The sequence below is a fragment of the Rhododendron vialii genome, chromosome 11a (assembly GCF_030253575.1).
Source record: "Rhododendron vialii isolate Sample 1 chromosome 11a, ASM3025357v1".
In the NCBI taxonomy this organism is placed as follows: domain Eukaryota; kingdom Viridiplantae; phylum Streptophyta; class Magnoliopsida; order Ericales; family Ericaceae; genus Rhododendron; species Rhododendron vialii.
The window spans coordinates 39,240,035-39,266,751 of NC_080567.1; the positions used below are offsets into that span (position 1 = coordinate 39,240,035).

A 26,717-nucleotide genomic window follows, 5' to 3' on the forward strand; every position below is an offset into this window, starting at 1 on the left:
ATTTTTACTAAAGGTTCAATAATGTATCTATTGTATTGTGTTAAATTTTCAGAATTTTCTGAGAAGTATGGAAAAAGATAAAAATTGTAAACCAAGCTGTGGTCGGATTCTTGTTTTTGAGCAGACAGCTTATAGAGCTACGTCTTTCATCAATTTTTTTATGATTAAACGATCCTCTTGGTTATGGGTCCTTTTGAGTTTGAAAGATTGATAAATTGGTGATGTTTTTGCATTGGAATTACTAAAAAGTATTAAGTATTCGATTTTTTATGAACTTTCGAACACAAACTATTCTGCTGGAAATTGTGTTCCTCTGCTCATAATTTTTGAGTTCGAGGGTGATTTTGACTAGGTTTCTTTATTGTGAAAAATCAGGAAAAAATCAGGGATGAATTTTGATGAGTGATTATGGTATGTACCAAATTTGGGGTTTATTAGATTCATATTCTAGGTGGCGGAATTTATAAGTTGGTGTGATCCTGCTGGATTTTGTATTTGTGGCTCCGACACGTATTGGGAAAAACAGTCATATCTTTTAGCTCGGGTAATGAGTTTGCACACCGATTTTTGATTTGGAAACTAGACTCGTATGCCTTTCGGAATATGTAGGGTTTGTGGCTTGTTTTGTCATAGGTTAAATCAATTTTTGGTTTGAAGTTGGTGGACGTTCAAAATCTGTAATTTTGGACAGTTGTGTGAGTAATTTCGGACGAGCATAACTTTGTCGTCTGGACTCTATGTTGGGCAAAATTTATATCAAAATTCATGTATCGGAAGTGTACTTTCTGACGGTGGTGGTCTCATGAACTAGTTCTAAACCTATTAAAGGTTATGATCATTCTAAGATAGATTGGTCGTGAAATATGTTATCTTTTTGGAGAATTGGGTGGTGTTTGAGTTTCACACCGTGGGACACTTTTAGGTATTGAGTTGGACATATTTTGTATCCATTAGACATTATTTAGCTTCTTGTTAGCTTTATAACCTTGTGCAAAGTATTTGTTGAATTCGTAACTAATATGAGTTAACTTGTGACTAGGTAAAGAGCCGGTCATTCGGGAGGTACCGAAATCTTAGTTTGGCATACTTCGGTCGACACAAAGGTGAGTGTGTTTGATATGGTTATGTTTAATAAGGTATTACATGGTGGTGATTGTATATCATGCTAATTGGGATTTAGCTAATGATATGTGTTTGTTGGGTGTTGATTGTACTTGCTAAAGGATTGTGGAGTGAGTTACACCATATCGTGGGTCATGCCGTCTAATTAACGGTGAATGGGAATGTGGTGTGCGGGGCACAATACCTTGGGTACACGGGATATGACAGACGTGCCACTGTATGTTGGTGTTTATACATGTGGTTATACAATTGAATACTTATGTTGAGTTTTGTGTAGTTTACATTCAAGTGAGATATTCCTTCGGGCTCTGTGGTATTTTATTGAATGTATTATATATCTCACACACTCTGATTTTTCTTTTTGGATTGCCAGGTCATAGGTGATCGTAGAGTTGGTCCACTACCGGTCGGCATTTTGGGAACACTTGGATTAGTATCGAGTGTTGGTGTTTTTGGGTCGAGTTGGTTGTAATGGGTCAAACTCTAATTTTTGTTAAACTCATTTTGTGACTAAGGTTGTCAAGTACTTTATGATTTCAAGTTTTTAATTATGTGAAGAACTATGTTAATGTTTAATTACTTATGTTGGGATAAGAGGCAACAACTTATGTACTATGTAAGTTCGTAAAATTGTTGACACCTTGTTTATGTTAAAGTTAAGTCTTCCGCTAGGGTTTTACTCTGTTTTGTGTATGGTTTGTCATTTAGTTGTTGTTCTTTTGTGTGGAATGCCACGTAATCGTGTCGGTGCGGGCCCACTTCGGGTGTCATTCCGGGGCGGGGTGTGACAATACGGTTTTAATCAAATAACCTATTATTCGTTCTTTACCAATGGGAGGCCAACGGAACAAAGATATCATTGAATAGTCATAGGAAGTAGATTGGACATGCTTGAGATAGTTTAGGAGGTCTCACAAAGGTGTTAGAAGTGTCAGGGGCTCAAAACAATCAACGAGGGATCAACAAAGTTCAAAACTATTTTCTGAGTCCTTGTTACCGGTACCTCAAAAAATAGGTATCGGTACCAAACCAATCAAGTGAGCAATCAGAGATCATGGTAACAGTACCTCAAAAAGTAGGTATCGGTACCAATGCATTACAGCAGACGATTTGCAGATTTTTGACAGATTTCGATAAGGCAATAAACAATGGCCAAGAACCAACTTTTACACCAAAATCAACACATATACATATAAAAGAGAAGAAGAAATCTCTACCTCGAGTCAAGAAGCAAAATCCAATGAATTTTGAATGAGCCCTAGCTCCAAGGGCGAAACCGAGCAAAATACTTTCTCCTCCGAACTTGAACAAACACAACCCGAGGCTTAAAATACTTAAGGAGGTTGAATTTATGGTGGATCTTGATGATTTTGGAGCTTGGGGGTGAAAGAGAGTGAGAGGCGGTGGAGAGAGAAAGAGGCCGGTGAAGAGGAGAGAGAGAGCCGAGAGATTGAAATGGAAGAAAATAATCTCCTACACATATTCACCCCTTTTTATACCCATATATCTATATATTACACTCACACTCCCTTAATCTTCTATTCATTCACTTCAATCCTCAACTCAATTAATCACTAAATAAACCATACTTTCTCAATTAGTCATTTAATAATTTTTTTTTTCAAAAATTAAAATTATCCGGGTCTCTACATATGAGCCACAATTCTAACAAAATATAATATATATCAAGAGATGTAAACTCTTGAAAATGCATGCAAAATTGTAATAGACAATTAAATAGGGTTGGAGAGAGTATATTTTCGGGCAAAATTTCACTGTTCTCCCCTGAGGTTTCTGACAAGTGCAAAGACATCCCCTGAGGCTTCTAAAATGATACTGCCCTCTCTTGCTTTTGCTGACAATGCTCGTATTTCCCCCTCCTGTTAACTTACTAGGGATGCCAATAACTTTAACAGTCAAATGACTAAAACACCTTTATACCAAAGGCATTCAAGTAGGCATTTGACTACTGATTTTTATGAACTTAACCATTGATTAAGAACTTAAACTCAAAAAATTGATTTGTACTCCCCTTTTTATATCACAACGCATAATATTAATGTAACAAGTAGGGATTTTTCGCACTTTCCTTAGGTTTTATAAGTTTCAAATTTTTGTTTACGCTTAGTGTTCTCATAGAATACTTTGTTTAATCTTTACTAGTATTAGTTTTATTTTGTATTTTTTGCTTTGACACATGGTTTAACTAAAAAAAATATTTAGGAAGAACGAGGATGACTGAATTGTGATGCAAATGGTTATCCCGAAATCAGCTTTTCCTAAATGGCAATATTAGGTCCAATACAACTAATTTTTTTACGTGATATGAAAAAATAAGGGATGCGGGGATATGGAAAATCAGAGCCAGCCTTGACTTCTTAGGGGTTTAAAGCAAAAATTTAAAATGAGACTATTTTGTTGGACTATTGTATAGGGTAAAAAAGTAGGAGGAACCCATAAAATCCAAAAAATATTGAAGGCTTGAAGCGGCTACAACATAGACTTTAGCTTATGATGGCTTTGTGGATAATCATTGCTACTTTTTCCGTTACTTTTTTAGAGTCCAGTATTCTATTTTGGGCTGTCTCTTAATAAGTGTCCATTTTGTAAAGTTAATGGGTAAAAGTTTGTTCATTTTCTATTTTGCCCCTAAAAAGTATATTTCATTTTGAAAAGTTAGTGAGTAAAAGTGTAATGATGATATCTCCATAGAGGGTAAATAAGGAAAGTGAAGGTAAAAGCTGATGTGAAATGTGTAATGATGATGTCTTAGACTGGTTAGATTGGGCATGGTGTGCAGGGTTAAGCCCCCTGTCAGATGCCGCCATCTCTGGTTGAGCCTCTTCTTGGTGCCTTGTTCCGCTGTAGTAGCTGATCAGCTTCACCTTGGCCGAATTGCCATGCTGTTAGTTCTCTGTGATGGTCTATCACATGATCGTTTGTGATCATGACTCTTCATTTCATTTCCTAACTTGGCGGGATGTGCCAAATAATAGTTAAGGTTCATGTAATCATTACTACCCGTTTCACTTCAAAGGATTCACCTGTTGTACTATCTATCCTTATTAATGGATAGTGCAACAGGGGTAAGATTCCAAAATATATGAAAATTTTGTTATTCCGATTAGTCTACCTTACTCTCCATGCGGGTCGTGCATGGGTTACTGCAATTTTTTTTCAGTCTTCTTCTTTTTCTCTTGGGGTATGCCCCTTGTAGGCTTTTTTAATTTCAAGCTAAATTACCCCAAAAAAAAAAATTGATGATGTCTTTTTAATAAATTGAAGTTACAAAGCAGGATACTTAAAAAGGGACGGAGAGAGTACAATTTTAGGATTTTTTTTGGGGTAAGTAACTTTAGGTATTTTTTGATGTGTCTGAATCGTTCTATTTTTGAAGGAGATTTTTCTTAAAGCGGTTAAATGAGGAGAAGTATAAGTTAAATTATTATTTTTGTTTTTTTTTTTTGGGGAGATATTCAAACTTCATGCGATGTCTTCTTTTAATATATTCATCTTCATAACTTTTGATCCCGCAACAGTATTCTTTTTCATGTTAATGTCGCATATGACATTTATAAATTGTTTTAAATATGTTTTTTGAAGAGAGTTTTAAATTTAATCCAAGCACGAGATATTTTAGAAATAAATAGTGGCCAATCAAGTGTTGGAGAATTTGATCATAGGTACCAGTATTACATAGCACATAAATAGTTTAATTTATTTTTCCAAGTAAATTACTAACCGGTAGCGGTGATTAATGGAGGGCAAAATAGATATGTTAGAATTGAAGAATGGTGATGTCATCATGAATCTACAACTTGGGAATACTATATTAGTATTGTCAGCAAAAGCAAGGGAAGACAACGTCATTTCAAAAACCTCATAGAGATCCTTGCACTTAACCTTATATTTTTCTGTTTTCTAGCCCCAAATTTCCTAATGCCCATTGACAACTGACAAGAGATTAATTAATACTCCCGTAGTAGGTTGGTTATATATTTCTGGTGGCATGAAATTTGGGATTAGATTAGTCAGGGGACAGTTTGGGCACCATGCAAATCCGATGGCTCTCGTCTCTCTCAACAGAAACACACACTATGAATGAATGAATAATTAAAGATTGATGACAAATTGCACTCCGAGATTTGCTCTCTCCCTCCAACTCCAACACAAAAAATATAAAAAAAAAGAAAAGAAAAGAAATAAAAAAACAATTACGTACTACAGTAAAACAGAACAAAAGACAAATTGAAATTTGGAGGTCCCCAAAATAAGCAGTGTCGTACTTTATAGACCTCCTCTTCCCATGTACTCGTATTTCAGAGCATCTCCAGCATTGACCCATTTTAAGACTCAAATTTAAAAATGGGGCAAAAATCATAAAAATCTCTCTCCAATCTTTGACCTAAACCCTTCCCCATTTTGGATTTTACCCATTTTTTTGCCCAAACCTGAGACAACTTTTGCCTTGACCAATTTCTCCAACGGCTAGTTAGAGAGAGAGAGAAAGAGGGAGATGTGTAAAATTTGGGTTTGATAGTTGGAGAAGTGTCTACCCAAAATGGATTTTTACCCAATATTTGACTCAAATTTGAGAAAAAATATGGATGAAGGCTGGAGATGCTCTCAATGATCACTTGCTTGCTAGTATTATTACATGAAGGTGGGAAAAATAATACAGCAAGTATTCCATAAATTGTCTTCTGGACAATCATGCAATTGAAAAGTTGTGATGAGGTAGGTGGTTTATGATCAAAAAAAAAGAAGAAGGTAGGTGGTCAGAAATTCATTCCTAAAAGCCGCCTTATTATAGTTATATATGAGAGAGAGGGAGAGAGATGGTTATTTCTCCAGTAATGCTACACGCACAGCAAATGTGCACAGATTTTATGCACAGATTTTTTGTGCAGCCCATTACGGGTCCCACACAAATAATCTGAGTCGTTCATTAAATGTAAAACATTTTTTCAAGGGCCCTTTCTAAAAATCAGCTAAATCCGATACTCATAGATGCTTGATTCAATCATTTAACTTTTCATTCGAATCTCAGGATAAAGAAAAGTTAAATGATTGAATCAAACACTATAGATATCGGATTGAGCAGATTTTTTGCGGGGGCCCTTGAAAAAATGTTTTACATTTAATGAACGGCTTGGATTATTTTTGTGGGACCCGTAGTGGGCCCCACAAAAAATCTGTGCACAAAATCTGTGCACATTTGCTGTGCATGTAGCATTACTGTTCTCTTATTTCTCGGCAACGCGATCTATATAGTAGTAGTAGTCAAAAGGGAAAAGCATGGCAAAATTATTATTATTAATACTAAATAATAATAGTAATAATAATAATAATAATAAACATAACTCAGAGGCCTCGTGAATTCAGATTATTATTAACGAATATGGAGGTGGAGCACTTTTTGCTTGTCGTCGTCCATTATTATCTTCTCCTTGTTCTTCATCGGCACCCTCAAACGTGATCTCCGCGACATCAATAACCACCGTCCTTCATTCACCCGACCCGCTGGTACTTTACTGGATCTATATCTCTTTCGCTTCTTTTTCCCTTGCACCATTTCCTTACTAAATCAAAGTTTGCTTTCTTTGTATTTTCATGTCTTCTTCCTTTCTTTCTGTTCCTTCTTCATTTATCCTACGATTACAATTCCCTTGTTGTACTAACATTTTTTCGATGAATCTTCATCTGCAATATTTTCTGCTTATATTTCATGTTTTATCACACCGATCTGATACCTCTAAATATAGATACTTCATTCATTCGATTTGCAAACATTGAAAAGAAGAAAACAAAAAGAATTTTATACCTGTTTTGTTTCTGGTTTTTAAATTCAGGCGTTATTTTTTCGTTTTTATTTTTGTTCTGAAATTCTTGTAATTGATGTGCAAACACAGAATGAGAGTGGAGCTCTGAAGTACATATATAGAGGAAAAAGGGGCGGGTGGGAAATTGTGGTTGTTTCATGGGCAACACATGCCGTGGTTCTTTTGGAGCGAAAGATTTTCAGGGCTACAGCCAGCCCGAAGACCAGTCCATTTCCAAGCACAACACATCTTCTAGCCACTCTAATTATTCTGACATTTCCCCCACCAGCTTCAACTCTCAACAGATCATCTCTCAGGAATTCTCCAAGGACAACCCCAAGAAAACCAACAATATTACCAATCCCCCTCTTGTTAGTTTCCCTAAAGACGGTATTATGAAGCGTAGCAACGATAACCAGGCTTATTACGTATTGGGTCATAAGACTGCCAACATCCGCGATCTCTACACTTTGGGTCGTAAATTAGGACAAGGACAATTCGGTATTACTTATTTATGCACCGAGATTTCCACGAGCATCGAATACGCATGTAAATCTATCTCGAAGAGAAAGTTGATTTCCAAGGAAGATGTGGAGGATGTTAGGAGGGAGATTCAGATAATGCACCATTTGGCAGGTCACAAGAATATTGTAACCATTAAGGGCGCCTATGAGGACCCTTTATACGTTCATATTGTGATGGAGCTTTGTGGTGGGGGTGAATTGTTTGACAGGATTATTCAGAGGGGACATTACAGCGAGAGGAAGGCTGCTGAATTGACAAAGATTATCGTTGGGGTTGTTGAGGCTTGCCATTCACTTGGGGTTATGCATAGAGATCTAAAGCCTGAGAATTTCTTGTTGGTTAACAAGGATGATGATTTCTCTCTCAAAGCCATTGACTTTGGACTTTCAGTTTTCTTCAAGCCAGGTAAATTCATAGAAAAAAATGTTACCTACCATTATTAAACTGAAAGCATATCAATTAACCGAACCAAAAGAAACTTGTGCTCTATCACATTTTAAATTCCTTAGTTGCATGAGTGCTATATTCCTTGGTTAGCATTGTCCATTTTCACTGGTATCCTTGAGGTCTTGTTGAATTTATTCGTGCATGCCTATTGGATGTTAAAAGCATACCATTTTCAAGTAAGACTGGACAGCCTTCTTCTTTCAAGTCAAATCTACTATCCCCAGATTGTAAAGAAAACATTACGTCAATTATGTGGTGTCCTTCTACAATTTTAGCTCTGAGTTTAGTGTTCTTTTTAACACACCGAGTTTTATTCTTGTAACCATATCTTTCTTGCTGCTTCTTCAGGTCAGGTTTTCACTGATGTGGTTGGGAGCCCATATTATGTTGCTCCTGAAGTGCTTTTGAAGCATTATGGTCCAGAAGCAGATGTCTGGACAGCAGGTGTCATACTATATATACTGCTAAGTGGTGTACCACCCTTTTGGGCAGGTATGAGTGGTTTGTTACCCTGTACGGACACTGTTGTTTCATTCTGCTTCCAATGTACTAAAATTTTATTATCCTTGGAGTTCAGAAACACAACAAGGGATATTTGATGCGGTTCTGAAGGGACACATTGACTTTGCATCAGATCCATGGCCCGTTATATCTGTCAGTGCTAAGGATCTAATACAGAAGATGTTATGTTCTCGACCTTCAGAACGGTTAACTGCTCATGAAGTAATGTGTATGTTCACTTTCCTTGCAATTTATGTTGAGCTATTATTTTGACCTTCTAATTTCGATTATATATGGAAGTTGAGCACTTTTCCGGTAGTTGCCTCAGGATTTGGTACTCCATCCGACCCATAGTTTTTGTCCCGATTGGGATTCCATGCCTTTTTCGAATAAAAAAATGCATTTCCATTTTTTTTAAAACATTGTTACACTGTTCAAAAGATCTCATTGATAAATTTTAAACGGTGAAAAAAATAAATAAAATATAATTTCCAGAAATGCATTTTTTTGGGTTTGAAAATGGCCCAGAATCCCAAGCAGGACAAATTAGGGAACGGAGGTCGTATGAAAAGCTGAGCAACAATCAGAACATTTTAGTGAGTACCTTTAGAGGGACCATCATAAGGAGCGTGATTGCTTAAGGATTGATAATCAGTTAATCACCTTTGAGTTTATGCTTAAATGACACCTTGTGGTGAAATAGCTGATGCAATCTCCGCAAAATCTATTAAAGGGTGTCATTTGCACTAAAGTTGTTTGCAGTTGGCAAAGCCCAGACCCCCTCATCATTGTTAAAAGAAAATCTCCAACCGAAAAGAGAACGAAATCAACTTCCTGAATAAATAAAGGTTTATAAATAGATCACTTCTAAATCTTCAATAATCTTCTTCTGATTACCTTTTTCCGGCATCAATAGGCCATCCTTGGATTTGTGAAAACGGAGTTGCTCCTGATAGAGCTCTGGATCCAGCTGTACTTTCGCGTCTCAAACTGTTCTCTGCAATGAATAAGTTAAAGAAGATGGCTTTACGGGTATGTCTGACAATACATAGTCTGTTCTTTGTTGCTTGTTGGTAATTTCTACCATTTGGGAGGTGGAATGCTAGTATCAGCCCCTGTTATTCTTCGCTGATGTCTCTCTAACCTACTTTGGACACTCAGCAGACTTCGCCATGTCTTAAAATGTGCAGGACGAGTTTAGCTTGCACAGTGCACACTATGATTGGGAATCCATATCTAATTCTTCTTTTTGTCATCTGGCGTGTAGCACATTTATAGTCCCATTACATGTATTTTTTCTGAAGTAAGTAAAAACCGTGCTATTTCTAAAATCTTGGATAAGTTTCTGTGGTAATGACAGATGCTTGTGAGAATGCAACAATGTGTGCGTGTCCAAACATCATGCATCTTGTTTAGTTAGGGGATCCAACTAAGTAATTATTGAGGTATTTGAAATCACCCATTTGTTTTTGCCTTGTGTACGAACCCAAAAGATGCTGCACTCCCCAAGCTTCTGATGTTTTGGATGATGTACTCTTTGACATGGTTGTGTATTCCGTGTTTCATTTGATAAGAGGTTTACTTTGTTGTCGAACAAACCTGCTCATCTCTAAGCGTGCTGGCTATATCTTTGTCAGCAGCAGCATTCTGTTTTCTCTTTTTGTGTGGTGTTATCTTAGTTCTGTGTACATTGAGAGCCAAATGTAGTGATTACCCAAAAAAGAGAGCATCAAATGGTGGCTTCTACAATTTACTTGTTTAGTTGTTAACACATTTTTATTGGTAAGGAGTCGCTTACATGTTTGCACACATAAAATATTTGATTTCTTCTGCTTGGGCTTTTCAGTCACGAATTTTGATCTTTCTAAAAACTGGAAGCATGAACCCATGTATGGAACTGTTAAAAGGAATTTAGTCTTTGAACTATGAAAGCAAGTAACAAAAAGTCCAACTTTTTGCCTGTTTTGTGTCATCAGGTAATTGCTGAAAGCCTATCTGAGGAAGAGATTGCCGGTTTGAGAGAGATGTTTAAGGCAATGGATACTGATAATAGTGGTGCCATCACATTTGATGAACTTAAAGCTGGTTTGAGAAGATATGGCTCTACCTTAAAGGACATAGAAATACGTGATCTCATGGATGCGGTAAGACAGTTGTTGCCTAGTATATTTGGTTTCTTTGCTCAATCTTTGGCATGGATCTGTTGTTCCTTCTTTCTTATCTTATTTTATTACAAGATTAGATGTTGAGTCACAGTAATGAAGTGCATAGCCTTAAGCTAACCCTCGCCATATAGGGTGACGGAAGCTGAATCATTTTATTGTGTTTCCAACAATTTTTGTTGTATACTTTGTCTGATGATGTTCTATGATGATTGAGTGAATTAGGAGCACATGCTGCAATAATGTGGTACAATGATCGGCTCTTTCTTGTATAACAGTAATTAACGCGATTAAGATCTTCTGTTAGGTATTGGATAATTGTATGGGGAAATTGGGAATGATTTTCGGATTATGATGAATTTTTAGGTAGTGGAGCCAGTTTTGGTCGCATTTTAGTAAGATCATGCCCATCTGCCTGACTGCCTCCCTAGACAGTTTTTTATGCTAAAAAGCATTGTGTAGCTAGAAAGTGAACATATATTGCTCTCCTTCCTGATGATGGTACAGCCAACATGATAGGCATCCCCATCTTTAAGTTCTTAAACTTGCCTTTCCTAGTCTGTAAATTCCCTTGAGGATTTTCGATATGAGGGGACTTTGACCAATGAGGTCACTGTGCTTGTTCTTTGTTGCACGTTATACCTTTTCTTTATAACTGAGCTGTCATAGTTGTGTCCAGGCTGATGTGGACAACAGTGGGACCATTGATTATGGGGAATTCGTGGCTGCAACAGTTCACCTTAATAAACTAGAACGGGAGGAACATCTAGTGGCAGCATTTCAATACTTTGACAAGGATGGAAGCGGTTATATTACAGTTGATGAGCTCCAGCAGGCCTGTGTGGAACATAACATGACCGACGTTTTTCTTGAAGATATTATTCGAGAAGTTGATCAAGATAATGTAAGTCCACATCTCTTGAGGAAGGGATCATTTTTTTGGTAACTGAGAACCTTATTAGAAAACACTGTCAAGAGGAAAACCCTCCAATATAACAGAGCAAAAAACCTATTTATGGCTAAGAAACAATTGCAGGAACCTTATACATAACTACAAAGAAATCATCCTATTGAGTAAAGATACAAATACGGAATATATGCCAGTCGACATTCCTACTTTGGGTAGCTTTAATTCTCACTTCAGGTTTGCAATGACAGAGTCAGGGGATCTTAGAATGCCCTCAAAAATTCTGTTGTTCCTTTCTTACCAAATGAAATAGACCATAGCAGCTAGAGCAAGCCTTCTGAGAATATTAGGAAAACCTTTCTTTTTTGTAACTGGAACAGAACCGAGCAGCTTTCTGGACCAAAGAGTAGGACCAGCAGGGATACAACTCAGCTTAGGAACATTGTTCCAGACTTGCTTAGAAAAGGAGCGCTCAAAAAAGCAGATGATCCAAAGCTTCACCATTCAGTTTGCAGAGGATCAAAGAGGAGTACTAAACAGCACACGTTTTTGTGAGGAGGGAATCATGTTCCTGTTATCTTGTATGAAGATATAGAAAACTGTTGCGAAGCTGTTCAAGAAGTACTAAACAGCACACCTTATGTCTGTTTCATTTAGGCTAAAATTTGTCGTGAAACTAAACTAGATTGACCAGACGGATCGTTGGATGTACTTTTAACATCTTTCCACACATCTTTCAACAACACGTTATTGCAGGTTTCAAACGTGTGTGACTCGTTTGTACGTTGCTTGCAAACAACTCGATATCTTGTATTGCACAAAATTGCATAATTATAAGACACCAAACATGTACATAATCATAGGGTCGGCCAATTGAGTTTCATCTTTGCTGAACTTTTGGATTCTGATTGAGGTATTCTTTCAGGATGGAAGAATTGATTATCAGGAATTCGTTGCTATGATGCAGAAGGGCAATGCGGGAATCGGAAGACGAACAATGCGTAACAGCCTGAATTTGAGCATGAGAGATGCACCAGGAGCTCATTAGCTTCTAGTTTTAGAAACCAGTTGGTACTTTTCAGCCATATGTAATTCAATCATCTGATTATCGGTTTTTTTAATGAAAGAGAAAAAACAATCCTGGCTGATTTCAGTAAAAATTACAGAGTCCTTGAATCAAAAACCTGATTGAGGACAAAGTTCAATGAGTTGAGTGTAACTTAGAGCACCATCAGGGGAACTGTGAAGGTGGTTTTGTTTCTCATAAATCTTTGCTTTGTTCTCACGTAGTTGAATTTGTGCTAAAAGAGCTTAAAGAAAGTTTGTCTGTTGAGTCTTGGAAGACAAGACCGGGAGCATTTTGCCATGGTTCACCAACTAATCAATTTCTCTGCATAAGTTTAATGTGTTCTCGGTTGGGGATAGTATTTGCACTTCTGCTTTAACTGCCAGTCAGTACTGTGAATTGGCGTGCAAAATCTCATAGATTCTTACTCATTTGCAGGGAAAGAAGGGAGATGACCTATTTGCGGATTCTCCCCTGCACATGTGCCCGCCATCACATGAGATTTGAGGGAGGTTAAGTTGAAGTAGAGTATAACTACTGGAGAATTGGGGTGAGCAGCTGAAAGCTTAAAAGTGATACAGCTGTTCGAGGTGCCTAGGTCATTATGTGTACAAGGTTTTGTGCTTATATATTTTTCGGAAGGAAGAGGTGGGGTTCCAAAAGGAGGTTTTGTGGCGTTTTCATGACACCAGAATTTTTTTTACATGTTTTCCTACTACCCAAGTGAGATTGTGAATTTGGAACTGTTCGCAGAGTTGTGTAATTATACTTGACGTACAATGAGTTCAATTCTATGAGTTGGGTTGGGAAGAAGGTAGTATAGAATCTCATGTCATTATATGAGAAAAAACAATCATATGCAGACTACCACCTATTTCTTTGTTGTGACCAATTGCTAGACGGTTGTCGGTTAATTCGGACTTGAGTTATGGGATAACGGCACATGCCTGGGGCTCATAAAGAGTTAAGTAAGCCGAGTACAAGTTCGTTTTCGCAAGTTCGTTTTCGCACGTAGGTTTTGAGATTGGGCTGTCCCATAAACAAGCATAGTTTGAATATTTTTTGCAGCTTTCAAACAAAGCTCTGGTAAGCTACTATTAATCGGTTTGTTTAGGTATGATGTTTTAAAAATTCAAAATACTCCGATATCGTTTGTGGTTGCTCGATTGAAGCTTGTCTAAGAACCACTTACCGAGTCAAACTTGATTATATTGTTTATAATAAAACGCGTTAAGTGTTTGTTCAGATGATGTACCGGTGAAGTAGTGATGCGCGCATTCTCTTCTTTTTCTTTTTGACAATTTTAAACCAAAGTTGACCAAATGTACTAGCGTGTGTCAACGACACTTGGTAGGTGAACTTACCCCTTTGTTTTTTTGAGATTTTTTAATTTGCGGTAGGCATGGTTAGATTGGAGTAATCATAGTATTATTTACACGAAAAAAAGAAGGATTATCCAAGGGAGTAGTAATAATTATACTACATGGCATGCACTCACTAAAATAAGTGTAAAATTTCCATGTTTATTTTGCTTGATTGATGATGATAATCTTCATTCTCCACTGACTCACGTTCGCCTCGCCGGTAAGGAAACGCCCAAGTTATCTTCATCCCATCTGATCTGGAGGTATTGGGCGGATGCCGGGTGTTTGTCTATTTTCTCGTTTGCAGTCGACGAATCGACTAAGAGTTGTTGCGTGTGTGTTTGCTGGAATGTGGGTGTCTGTGGTGGTGGAGTTTGGTTTCTTGCCGTATTTCAGAACTTCTCTGAAAGCAAACTTAATGAAGTGAATGGAGATGAAAGAAGAACAACAAAATGAACTTTATTATTCTTCGAGGTAGAAGTCGACCGATGGTGAGAACACAATCGAACAGACAGTTACGTTACAAGCTACTCCTAGAGCAAGAAATGTAAAGTACAGATAAAAGTAGAAGCCTTTGGGCGATTGATTGGGGGCTCTAAATATCTTCTGTTCTTGTATTTATAGGCTGTCTTCGAGTTGAAATACTTGAAATTCAAACCAAATGGAATTCCCTCCTTTGATTTGAATTGAGTGGTTACTTCCATACTTCCTTATCTTGCTCCACTATCTGCACGGGGCGGTTACTTCTCCATGATCTCACACGTTCCCAATGTTGTAATTTCTTCAACTGCCTGCCTGCATTAATTGTCTTGTCTACTATCTGTATGTAACTCATGCTCTGAAACGTGTTCCGGAGTTGAATATTAACCGTCGATCAGTCCATTTGATTTTCCTTAACAGGCTTCACATTGCATTTACATTAATTAGTCTAAAACGTGCTGACACGTGTAACATTTTGACCCAATCGATCATATTAGACTAAATTACTAAATTATGGTGTAAACAATGCCCCCTATTTACCTGAGTTAAAGATTAACTTGGGTAAATAATCCCTTAGTAACTCACCGCCTATATAAAGCAGAGTACTTCAAATTTTAGGGCACGAATTTGAGTTTCTTCTATACCAAAACCTTGAAACAACTCTCACACCAAATCCCTGAAACAGCTTTCAAACCCAAATGGCACCGAAATCCAAATTGAAGGTTTCTAGCGATCCAGTTGAAGATCCGACTACCGAGTCGGTAATGGAGGACTCCTTCCGATTTCCTGAGTCGTACCGAAATGGGGCTGATCAGAACACCCAAGTCCTGATTCCCGACGATAACGTCAGCTCTCACTGTATATTGGGTCCAGCTTTTTCGTCAACTCTTCCGAATAGCCTTCCAGAAGTTTACCCTGTGGTGGAACGTGATCCTCTTCTCCTACAACTTCCAATGCTTGAATGGTCAGGCTGGGGTAAGAACACTTGCCTTTGTTCCTGGCCTTATACCGTCGAAATGGGATGGGTAGACTGGGTAAGGCGTATGATGAAGTTTCTTTTCGAAGATTGGAAGACAATGGGAATTCGTGAGACAATCGAACTCTCACAATTTCCCTTAGAAATGAACTCTGAACTCCTAGCCGCTGCAGCTTGTTTCTGGTCCAAATCATCCAATACCCTAGTTCTGCATTGTGGTTTATTATCTCCAACAGTCTTGGATATTTCCCATTTGACCGGCCTTCCTTCCTTAGGCCGTGAGGTAAATGCTCTACTTTCTCCCGATTCATATGATCCCCCATTTATTGTTCCATCATCTGGGGTTAGTTACTCAAAATGGTTAAAGATTCACTATAAAGCCAAAGCATCTGGACCTTGCTTTCATGAGAAAGTCGCATTTTATCTATTTTGGATTTGTAGATTTCTTATGGCAGTTCCTGGGCTCAGGGTTACCAAAGAGTATCTCAATTTGGCCGTTCTAGGATCCCTGTATAAGGGCCTGTTTACCTTTGTTGACAAGAAGATAGCAGACTCTTATGGTGGTCCCTTTTGAATTTTTCAAGCTTGGTTATATGCATATTTTCCTCAGCTGAAACTTAAGCTAAATAATCCTCTTCGATCAGATGAAACCTTGCAAACATGCCGTAGCTATGCTGAACACCTCTTAGGTTTTCTGACTTAAACAGAGGAATCATCATTTCAAAGGTATTTCACTTTCTTCTATGAAGATAACAAAAAGAATTGGCCTATTTTCTATCCATTCGATAAATTCGAATATGCATCTGAAAGATTAAGGCCATGTTTTGAGGACATTCCATCAGCCTCTCCTCAACTTGTAGAGAAAATGACTCATTCCAAGCGGTTATTCTGGGCCAGCATCCTCCTTCCAAGGCTTATCCCAGTCGGTTTTGCCCTGAATAACACTCCTTTTGGAAATTGTAGTTTCAAAAATTATTCTCCCTATCAATTTGCTCGACAATTTGGCCTTTCACAAGGCATTCCCATGCCTTTCGTTCACCCAGACATTGCTGAGATGGCTTCAAGCAGGCCAACGATTAAGGCTAAGGACTCGCAAATGATATCCTTGATGGTTGGCAATTTTCATCATCGTGTGAAAGCTTTTCAATTTATTGACTTCAAGACCAATGGTGTGACCTTGCCTGCTTTTGATGAATGGTGGTCGACTATGAAAGCCCTTTATTTCAGTGCTTCACTTTCGGATTGCCTGTACAGGCTTGATCCAGAATACAAATATCTTCAGGACAAGGCTGGTAAGCAAAGCTATTCATTGGTTTTTAATTCAATTAGTTATTCTTCTACTAACATTGTGACATTGTTTCCTTGACAGAGGTAACAGCTCGACTGCCTGATGAACCTTCCAAGGCCGTTGTGCCTCATGCAGGAGCAGTCATTCCCATATCATCTGTACCAAGTGGGAATACCAGGAAAAGGAAAGCCGAATCAATCAAGGACTCTGAAACTGGGCCACGAACGCAGACTCTCAGAATCAAGTCAAGCGTGAACCAGAAAGTTTCTAAAAGTCCTTCCATTGATAGATCCAAAAGACAGGTCGATGAAGTCTCTACCCCCACGAAGCAATTGACAAGAAAACACACCAAGAAACAGAATTTGAGTGATAAAGGATTGACTCCAAGGGTACGCTTTCACCTTCTTCTTTTCCCTATTGATTCATACTCTTCATAAGCCTTTGTATCCTCAAATTTTCTTTCTTTTACAGAAAGGTAAGGGAACAAAAATTGTGAATGCTTTTGAAGAAATGGAGGAAGATGAAAATTCTTCAAAATCCTCACAAATTCAGAAGTCTTCCTTCTCAGTAGGAGAGACAGTTGACACTGAATTGGCGATTGATCAATATGAGTCTTTCGATACAGCAGTATCAGATCCTTTGGATCAAGCTGATTGGTTACCAAAGTTGCAAGAAAAACTGTTACATCAAGCAAATCCTTTGCTGCAGGACTACAGCTCTTTTCTGCAAATTGGTGAGGGCACGGTTTCGATGCCACTTGATACTGGGCTTGGTGTACATTCCACCCAACAATGCATTGTCACAACAAACCAACCTGCATCAGACTCAGCCAATGCTGTACCAGGGAGGAATACCACTGTTGACCTAACTCCTCAACAAACTCAGAAGATTGATTTGAATCAACAAGGTGACAGTAGGGAGGAATTGGCTTCTCCTCGGATGGCGGATGTACCTAATTCAGAGGCTCCACCAGCACCAATAGAAAAGGAATTGGAAAAGAAGGGACCATCAGAGGGTCCTGTCCAGATTGCCCACATTGCTCAAACCAGTCCTAACAAAGGAAGTGGACAAGGTGCAGAGGATGTAGCCTCTAGTCCTTCTGGTAATCCTTCTGGTAATCAAGTCATATCACCAACAGATGTGAATAATCCTAACCCTGTAAGTATTCCAAGGGTTCTTGCTTTAAATACATCCCCCCGTTCAGTGAACAAAGCTGCAACAAATCCTGTAGGCATGGAGGATTCGGCTTAGGCTAAGTCTTCAAGTGATTCATTAGACCATCTGATGGAAGAAATAGAGTCGACTTCTCAAGCCTTTCGATCTCCAACTGAGGTCTCTGAATCCAGTAGTTCCTTCTTTTTTCTCCAATTTAGTGAGGAAACTCAAAAAGAAATTCAAGTTTTCTTTGACTTCTTGCAATTTCCTTTTGAAGAACTGATGACAGTGAAGTCTACAGAATTCAGTGCCTGTGTTGAATCTTTGTCTCAAAGGCATGTCTTCCCCCTCAGGGAACAAATCATTTTGGAAAACTATGCATCATCACTGGGTGATAACATTAGCCTTTTCCGGTATTACCAGAAAGAGATAAGTCAAAAGCAGGAGTTGATTGGTAACCTTTCCAACCTGACGGTTAAGTTATCGAAAATGCATACTTATGCTTCGACTTTGAAGTCGAGACTTGTGGCCATTGATCAGGAAGAACGGGAATTGTTACATCGACTGGGTCAACTGCAATCTGAGAAAGAGCATCTTCTGGTAACAGCAAGCCAACTTGACAAGGACTTCAAACGTTTAGCAGAAGAAGGCAAAGGAGTTTCAGTTCATGTTTCTGTCGCTCGTGAAGACTTGCAAAGGAACAGGATTAAATGTGATGAACTTGTAATTAAATGGGAAGCTTTTAAGTCTTCCTTTCTTCATGGGTAACTTTAGTTTTACAGTCATCGACTAGTTTTGTCAGTACAAAATTGTAAGTACTATTTGTTTATTACCTAGTTTATTACCTATCAGCAGGTGGCATGCCAAAAACCATGAATGGCAATCGAACTAGTGTTAGGCCTTCAATAGCCCTTCTCTTACTTTTGTTTGGAATGACTATCCTTTTAACAAATTTTTGTGAATGTCCAAATTAAGGAATAAATCCACATAATTGGTTCGTATCCCTTTTACAAATGTAATTCACACGATCAAAACCTTTGATCCCTATATATCCGGATCGTGGGCGCCTATAATCATGGCATTACCACGTCATGATTCATGGCGACGTTTCCCTTCTACTTTTAGGGAACATGCATAGTAATTAATGACGGTTAAGTACAACAAATGATGCCGTTCTGTAGTAAACTAGCCGCCTTACCTTGGGAAACAACACTTGAGTGCCCACTAACCCTATCAGTTGTCACGTATCTTAATTTCCCTCGGGGCAACTGCCCACAACCCACGTCTTTAGACCTTCTTTGGTCTATAAATACCAACACTGAGTACAAGATCAAGCACTTGTGTTTCTACGCAATGGCTAACAACAGCTCTTCTACTCCTCTTTCTGCCCAAATCACCCCTGCTCACATCAAGCAGTTAGCCACTGAACTCTCGTGGGCACTCATGGAAGACCACAACGAGTGTAAACGAAGGATTCAGGCTATCCACGATCGAGTGGAGGGTATGGCACTTCGCATGGAGAAGATGGAGTCTGCCATTAAACTCGTGGTGGCAAACTGGGACACCATCGACTACAAGCCTCCTCCAATCGATCCTGCTGACATCAGGTCCTCCGTGGCTGGCACCTCTGGTCAGTGGAAAGAATAGCCTAAAGAATAGGCCTTCTTTCGTGGGGAAGTCCTGGTGTTTTTCTTTTAGATCTCGCTTGAGATCTTTTCTTTTGTAGTTTGGTCCCCACAGGGGTCTTTTCTTTTTAGGTTCCCGTTTTGGGTTCCTTTTTTTTTTGTTTTGTTAGATCCTTCTTGGGATCTTTTTTTGTTTATGGACTGCCTCTTGTAATGCTGCCTTATCCATGGGCAGCTTTTGACTATGGAATGAAATATTTTGTTTTAACTCATGTTTTCCCACATAGATGGAAAATAATGCTTTAAATATTTACCATTAATGGTCCTTTCGTGAAGAACCCCTTCGATTGATTCTAAATGATATGCACCTCCACGTAAGATTTGAGCAATACGGAAAGGACCTTCCCAATTTGGAGACCATTTCCCAAATCTTCCTTTTTTCTTTTTTGAATCTATTGGGAGAATTGTTTTCCAAACTAAGTCTCCGACTGCAAAAGATTTTTGTTTCACTCTTTTGTTGTAAGCCCTTTCCACTCTTTTCTTTTGGACTTGAATTTGGTTTAGGGCATGTAACCTTTTTTCTTCCAATCCATCGATGTCCAAATACATTGCTTCTTCATATTGCAAGTCTGGATCATAATGACGTGCCACCCTTAACGATTGAACATTGATTTCGACTGGCAAAACTGCCGCGTGCCCGTAAACTAATTTGAACGGAGTTACCCTACTACTCTCTCTTTGTGATGTTCTATATGCCCACAAAACTCTGGGCAACAGATCATGCCATTCTCTTGGGTTATCATCGATTACCTTTGCCAATGTGTTCTTTATAATTTTGTTAGTCGATTCGACTTGCCCATTAGCTTGGGCATAGTACGGAGTGGAATTTAAGATTTGTATTCCATACTTTTGTGCATACTGGACAACTTCTCTACCATTGAATATAGATGCTTGATCAACAGTAATGGTTTCCGGAATCCCAAATCTACATAAAAGATATTCCTCAATAAAATCAATCACTTGTTTCTGTGAAACACCTTTTAAAGGTATTGCCTCTGTCCACTTTGTGAAATAATCAGTTGCCACTACAACAAATTGGTGCTGCAATGAAGATGCTGGGTGGATTTCTCCTATCATATCGATCGCCCAACCTTTGAACGGCCAAGGTTTAATAATCGATTGCAATTGATGAGCAGGTATCCTTTGGATAGGTCCATGCTTTTGACATTGTTGGCAACTTTTAGCATACTGAATGCAATCAGCTCGAATGGTTGGCCAATAATATCCGTGTCTCTTAATTAACCATCTCATTTTATCACCGGCTTGATGGGCACCACAGGTTCCTTCGTGGACCTCTCCCATGATTCTCATCGATTGGTCTTTGCTGATACACAACAATAGTAGGCCATCAGAAGTTCTTCTATACAAATCCCGTCCTAGCAGAACATAATTAACGGACCTGCATTTGACAATCCTTTCTGCTTTCTCATTAGGATTTGTCAAATAATTCTTTATTGGAACCATCCAATCATCAGAAACATCAATTACCAATACATCCAATTGATTCTTCTCCCTCTCCATTGAGAAGGGTAAAAACCTTTTTTGAATTCTGATTATTTTCTCCGTGTCCCCTTCAGGAATTTCAACTCCTGAGGCTGCTTGGGCCATTTGATTGGCTTCACTATTTTGAAGTCTCAAAATATGCTAAAAACGTATCTCATCAAAGTTTTGAGCAAGACATCAAACTTTTTCAAGCTGCAAACTCAACAAGGGGTGATTGCACTTATAATGCCCTGTAACTTGTCGAATGATCAACTGTGAATCCCCAGAGACTTTCAAATGTCGTATATTCAAATCTTTTGCTATTTCCAAGCCTATGATTAAGGCTTCGTATTCTGCTTGATTATTTGTCAGAACTCTATTCTCGTCGAGTTGGAAAGAAAACTGCAACATTTCTCCTTTTGAAGATGTCAAGACAACACCTGCCCCAACTCCATTGTCTGTTTTTGAACCATCAAAAGATAATTGCCAAGGTCTAAGCTCCAAAAAATGCACCTCGAAGGTATCCTCTTCCAAAGATAGATTTGGATGCTCAGATAGGAAATCGGCCAAAGCTTGTCCTTTCACGGCCTTTTGAGGCACGTATTCAAAGTCATACTCGATTAAGGCTAATATCCATTTCCCTTGCCTTTCCCTCAAAATGGGCCTAGACAAGATGTACTTTATTATATCTGTTTGGGAAATAATATTTACCCTAGCTGGCTAAAGGTAATGCCTCAATTTAATTGCTGAAAAATATAATGCTAAACAAATCTTTTCAACGCATGAATATCTACCCTCACAATCATTTAACCTTCTGCTTAGGTAGTAAATTGATTGCTCTCGGCCTTGTTCATTATCCTGAGCTAACAGACTTGCAATTGAATGGTGTGTCGCTGATATGTATAGCTTCAATGGCTTTCCATTTATTGGAGGCATCAGAACAGGAGGTGTTACCAATGATTGTTTTAAAATATCAAAAGCTTTCTAATGCTCTTGTTCCCATTTGAAATCCTTTTCTGACTTCAATTTTAACAACGGGGAGAATGCCATTGTTTTCCCAGATAGATTGGCAATAAATCTTCGAAGGAAATTAATCTTTCCCAAGAACTGTTGGAGCTCTTCTTTATTGGTTGGGGCTTGTGCTTTCAAGATAGCATCAGCTTTAGGTTTATCAACCTCGATTCCTTTTTGATGCACCAAGAATCCCAAAAAGTGTCCTGCTGTAACACCAAATGCACATTTTAAGGGATTCATTTTTAAATTGTAACGCCTCATCCTTTCTAAAGTTTGTTCAAGATGATGTAAGTGCTCATCGATTGAATTTGACTTCACAACAACGTCATCTATATAAACCTCCAAAATTTTATGTAGAAAATCATGAAAAATCAAATTCATAACTCTTTGATAGGTTGCTCTTGCGTTTTTTAATCCGAAAGCCATAACCACCCATTCGAATGCTCCTATGTATCCAGGACATCTAAATGCTATTTTATGTGTATCTTCTTCTGCGATATACACTTGATTGTAACTGTGGGCACACGCCCCGGAAAATTTTTTATTTGTAAAATTGGGCGCGGCCCCTTTTCGGAAAAGCGCGACGAAACGCTTCGATTCAGAGTCGCCACTCGGGTTTTAGCGGTGAAAGCACCCAAGGAACCGAACTCGAAAACGTTTGCCACATTTGTTTGATTTTGAAAAAGGCTTGTAGATTGGACCGTCGTCACCTTCGATATCTGAGGTTCGGAAGCCAGGTTATGAGAAGGGAAGGGTTTTATGGCACCCTGTGGGCACGCGCCCCAGAAATTTTCGTTTACAAGAATTGGGCGCGGCCCTTTTTCGGAAAGCACAGCGAAACGCTTCGATTCAGAGTCGCCACTCGGATTTTAGCGGTGAAAGCACCCAAGGAACCGAACTCGAAAACGTTTGCTACGTTTGTTTGATTTTGAAAAAGGCTTGTGGACTGGACCGTCGTCACCTTCGATATCTGAGGTTCGGGAGCCAGGTTACGAGAGGGGAAGGGTTTTATGGCACCCCTCTCGCCCAATCCGGAGATCGGTCTCTACTCGGGCATTTCTTTGTAAAACGTTTGCATTTTTCTCTCATTTGATCATTTTTTTTTCTTTTTAGCCAGTTAGGGAGGGGGAACAGTTAATGGGGATTAAAACTGTAACAAGTTGCAGTTATGTGATAAAATGCTTTATGGATGACTTGCTTGCAATGATAAATATAGATTGAGAACAAGCACCGAGTAACCCGAACAAGTTGGAGCACGTTGCCCTGAAGGGACATGAACAGGATCCATACCAGCATGCACTGGCCGAACCAATGCATGCTGATAAGACCTGCGCACGCCACAACCCAACTGGCGTACTCCACTTATCAGATTTCATAGTCTTTGTTTGCAATCCTCTGGGCTCTGGAAAGGGACCAGCGCACACCCAGGGCAAACCACACAGTTAATAGAGCGGAATATACATAGTTACAAACAAATGAAATGGCTTGAAGCCATAAAAATAGACAGGAAACCCCCTAAATAGAGTGGGGACATAAAAGAGACCAAGATTAAGCTAAGATGCAAGGGCCAGCCACTGGGTCCTGGATAGCACTGCCGTACGCCAGTCTTATAAGACCGTACACCAGTTCACCTTTGATCTAGTACTTGGCTTTTGCATCTTCTGGGCTCTGGAACACGACCAGAAGGATCCCATAGGCCTTTTGAATAGACAAAGAGTGAGCAATAACTACCACATCTAAACAGTTCTAAGTATACAGAAAGCAGTAAACTGGTTATTTAGCATGCAAGGGTGATTGACAGGAAGATAAAGTACCAAAATTGACGATCCATGATCCCCACGCCAGTAGTGCTCATACTGCCATGACTGGCGTACGCATAGGAGTATTGGCGTGTGCCATATTTCATCCCATACGATTGTTGTATTTTACCAGTTTAAGGCCAAGACTAGTATTGTTTACTAGCCTGGGCCTTACTGGTTCCCCTCAGGAGTCGAAAACAGAAAAGAATGCAAAGGTGATATACCTTTTTGTGTTGAAGTTTGAAGGTGGTATTGAGATTGAGGGTTGAAGATGGAGGTTTAGAAGGTGATTGGATATCAGTAGGATGTATGGAAGTGGGTTGTCTTGCTTTCTCTTTCAATGGAAAAGGAGAAATAGAGAGCAAGAAGAGAGAAGAAGGAAGATGGCTCTTCTTAATATGGCTAACCCCTTGCAAATGAATGCAATGGGGGTATTTATAGAGGAGAGAGGGCCTGAGATCAGGGCTGATCAGCTGGGGTTAAGGGCTTGTTTGGCTAGTTGGAACAACAATGGAGCCTCCCATGCATTAAATGCATGGGACTTGCCTTGATGGGGGGTGTAGGAGAGAGAGGGAGCGCCTCTGCCGAGAGTAATCATCAGGGATACTGTGGCCGACGTCAGGGTGGCCACCAAAGTCTCGTCCATGTGGCTGAATAAAGTTGATTTGACTGGGCCTGACTGGCGTGCGCCAGTAATAACTGGGTCAACGGTCGATGACTGACACGTGACAGCTAATTGGCGTACGTCATCAAGGTACTGGCGTAAGCCAGTTGGGTTTTGATGGGGCCGTTTGGCTCTGGTTTGAAGGGTTTGAAATGGGTTTGATAGAGGTTCGGGACGCTCAAAGCTCAAACACCATTATCCTCGGATTGTTCTCGACTATAATCATCATTGGGGCAACAAAAGACCGTAAATAAACTAATTTGGAAAATCCAAAATAGGGTGTCTACACACCCCTCTCGCCCAATCCGGAGATCGGTCTCTATTCGGGCATTTCTTTGTAAAACGTTTGCATTTTTCTCTCATTTGATCATTTTTAGCCAGTTAGGGCGGGGGAAACAGTTAATGGGGGTTAAAACTGTAACAAGTTGTGATTATGTGACAAAATGCTTATGGATGATTTACTTGCAATAGTAAATATAGATTGAGAACAAGCACTGAGAGCAGCCTGAATAAGTTGGAGTACGCTGCCCCAGAGGGTCGTGAATAGGCCCCGTATCAGCGTGCACTGGTCCAACCAGTGCACGTAGGTAGGACCTGCGCACGCCACAATTAGACTGGCGTACTCCACTCATTAGGTTCCACAGTCCTTGTTTGCAATCCTCTGGGCTCTGGAAAGGGACCAGTGCACACTCAGGACAAACCACACAGTTAAAAGAGCAGAATATACATAGTTACAGACAGATGAAATGGCTTCAAGCCACGACAGAAAACGGAATACCCCAAAAACAGTGTGGGGACAGAAAATAGGCCAAGATTAAACTAAGATGCAAGGGCCGGCCACTGGATCCTGGGGAAAACTGTCGTACGCCAGTTGTAGACAACCGTGCGCCAGTTTGACCCTAATCCAGTGCTTGGCTTTGCATCATCTGGGCTCTGGAACATGACCAGAAGGATCCCAGAGGCCTCGTACTGACCACTATTTCCATTATTTGACACAGCTGGCATAGTATGGTACGTGTAATTGCCATGATTTGGCAAAGTTTGTGCAGTGCTGTATATGTGCTTATCATTGTTCATAACATGGACTCCTGTGAAACCATTCTGAGGATTCTGACCAGGACTCAGACTATTATTTTGACCATTCCCACTACTGTTTCCAACTTCATATATAGATGGAACATTCTGATAAAAACTGGTTGGCTTTATTGTGGATCGTAGAATAGTTGGGCCTACAAATGGTCCACTATGCACATTCATATTCGAATCAAATGTTGGGTTTGAATATACCTGTTGAGGGGCTTGTCTAGGCAAATCACCAAATTACAACTGTTTGTGGACTACACCATTCGCATCAACATCTATGATAGATGGGGGTGTAACTACCCTTCTCATTAGGGTAATCAATTCCTGTGCTGCTTCGTCTTCTGTGTTAGACAAAACCTGTGCCAACTGCTTGGAAAGGCTCTGTATATCCGTTGGTGCACTCAAGCCATTCCCTTGGCTATTCTCTGGCATCCTTTGTTCAGGATGTATCACATCGTTTTGGGTTTCCAAGCCTTCATTCTGAGGCTCTGTTGATCGGTCGTCTTGCTTTCTTGTTGCTGGTGCCATAACTTCCAAATTAGTAAGAGCCCTCTTTCTAGCGCCAAAATTGTTTGTCTATTTTCTCGTTTGCAGTCGACGAATCGAGTAAGAGTTGTTGCATGTGTGTTTGCTGGAATGTGGGTGTTTGTGGTGGTGGAGTTTGGTTCATTGCCGTATTTCAGGACTTCTCTGGAAGTAAACTTAATGAAGTGAATGGAGATGAAAGAAGAACAACAAAATGAATTTTATTATTCTTCGAGGTAGAAGTCGATCGACGGTGAGAACACAATCGAACAGACAGTTACGTTACAAGCTACTTCTAGAGCAAAAAATGTAAAGTACAGATAAAAGTAGAAGCCTTTGGGCAATTGATTGGGGGTTCTAAATATCTTTTGTTCTTGTATTTATAGGCTGTCTTCGACTTGAAATACTTGAAATTCAAACCAGATGGAATTCCCTCCTTTGATTTGAATTGAGTGGTTACTTCCATACTTCCTTATCTTGCTCCACTATCTACACGAGGCGGTTACTTCTCCATGATCTCACACGTTCCCAATGTTGTAATTGCTTCAGCTGCCTGCCTGCATTAATTGTCTTGTCCACGATCTGTATGTAACTCATGCTCTGAAACGTGTTTCAGAGTTGAATATTAACCGTCGATCAGTCCATTTGAT

The 26,717-nt window shown here is 39.4% G+C and overlaps 1 protein-coding gene and 1 long non-coding RNA gene across 3 annotated transcripts; both read left to right on the plus strand.

Annotated features, from left to right (window-relative positions):
• Positions 1-1,037: 1,037 nt before the first annotated feature.
• On the plus strand, positions 1,038-1,804 carry LOC131307842 (uncharacterized). The gene is made up of 2 exons (XR_009194238.1): positions 1,038-1,103; positions 1,496-1,804. It is a non-coding gene; the product is annotated as an uncharacterized LOC131307842 (long non-coding RNA).
• A 4,627-nt stretch (positions 1,805-6,431) lies between these two features.
• On the plus strand, positions 6,432-13,444 carry LOC131307837 (calcium-dependent protein kinase 5). 2 transcript variants are annotated; one of them, XM_058334548.1, is made up of 9 exons: positions 6,432-6,648; positions 7,035-7,874; positions 8,265-8,408; positions 8,494-8,646; positions 9,334-9,449; positions 10,394-10,561; positions 11,259-11,483; positions 12,412-12,557; positions 12,991-13,444. In XM_058334548.1, the coding sequence occupies exons 2-8, from the start codon at positions 7,103-7,105 to the stop codon at positions 12,532-12,534; spliced, it is 1,701 nt and encodes a 566-aa protein (XP_058190531.1). In that variant the 5' UTR covers positions 6,432-6,648; positions 7,035-7,102; the 3' UTR covers positions 12,535-12,557; positions 12,991-13,444. The 2 variants fall into 2 exon arrangements, with proteins under 2 accessions (XP_058190531.1, XP_058190530.1); XM_058334547.1 differs by having other exon boundaries at positions 6,481-6,648; positions 12,412-12,574.
• Positions 13,445-26,717: the final 13,273 nt, after the last annotated feature.